Consider the following 552-nt stretch of genomic DNA (forward strand, 5'->3'; position numbering starts at 1 on the left):
CGGGAGCTGCTGGCAGAGGTCTCGTTGCCGCGGGCGAAGAGGAGCTCGCCTTACCAGAACGCTTTCCACGTTGAAAATCCAGCGCCGCGCAAAGGCAGGCTGACGGCCAGGCCCTCCGGGAAATTCTGGATCCCGATCCCGATCGCTAAGTTCCTATCCCACAAAGAAAAAAAAATAATAAATATTTCAGTTGGAAAGCACAGCTTGGGATAGGCTGCTGGGAGCTGGGGGGGGGGCGGAAAAAAGACATTATTAAAGATATGCTTTGAATGGCAATGCAGCCAGCCTGGGGGCTGGTCACGCTAATATTTGACATGAACACAGCAAAATTCATCTTCAAATTGCTCCACAGCATTGAATCAGCTTCAGCATCAGCCCTGGGAGCGGCAGAGACCGGGCGGTGGAGCAGCCCTGGCCAGGGAGGCCCCACGAGGCATCTCCAGCCCACGGCTTCCCGGGAGCCGCAGCATCCCTGGGCCCTGGCGTGTGGGGCAGCCCCAGGCTTGCAGAGCCCCCGGAGGGGCGGGGTTCCTCCCTGCCCGGGGGGGGCGT

The 552-nt window shown here is 59.6% G+C and overlaps 1 protein-coding gene across 1 annotated transcript in view; it reads right to left on the bottom strand.

The window, feature by feature from the left end:
* The window catches only part of SLC39A11 (solute carrier family 39 member 11), a 115,202-nt gene that overhangs the window by 3,121 nt on the left and 111,529 nt on the right, over positions 1 to 552 (bottom strand). The window contains exon 7 of the mRNA XM_035901551.1: positions 55 to 153. Coding sequence (XP_035757444.1) covers positions 55 to 153 — 99 coding nt within the window. The remainder of the gene's footprint in view (positions 1 to 54; positions 154 to 552) is intronic.

This window comes from Egretta garzetta, unplaced genomic scaffold (assembly GCF_000687185.1).
Source record: "Egretta garzetta isolate BGI_Z169 unplaced genomic scaffold, ASM68718v1 scaffold19, whole genome shotgun sequence".
In the NCBI taxonomy this organism is placed as follows: Eukaryota; Metazoa; Chordata; class Aves; order Pelecaniformes; family Ardeidae; genus Egretta; species Egretta garzetta.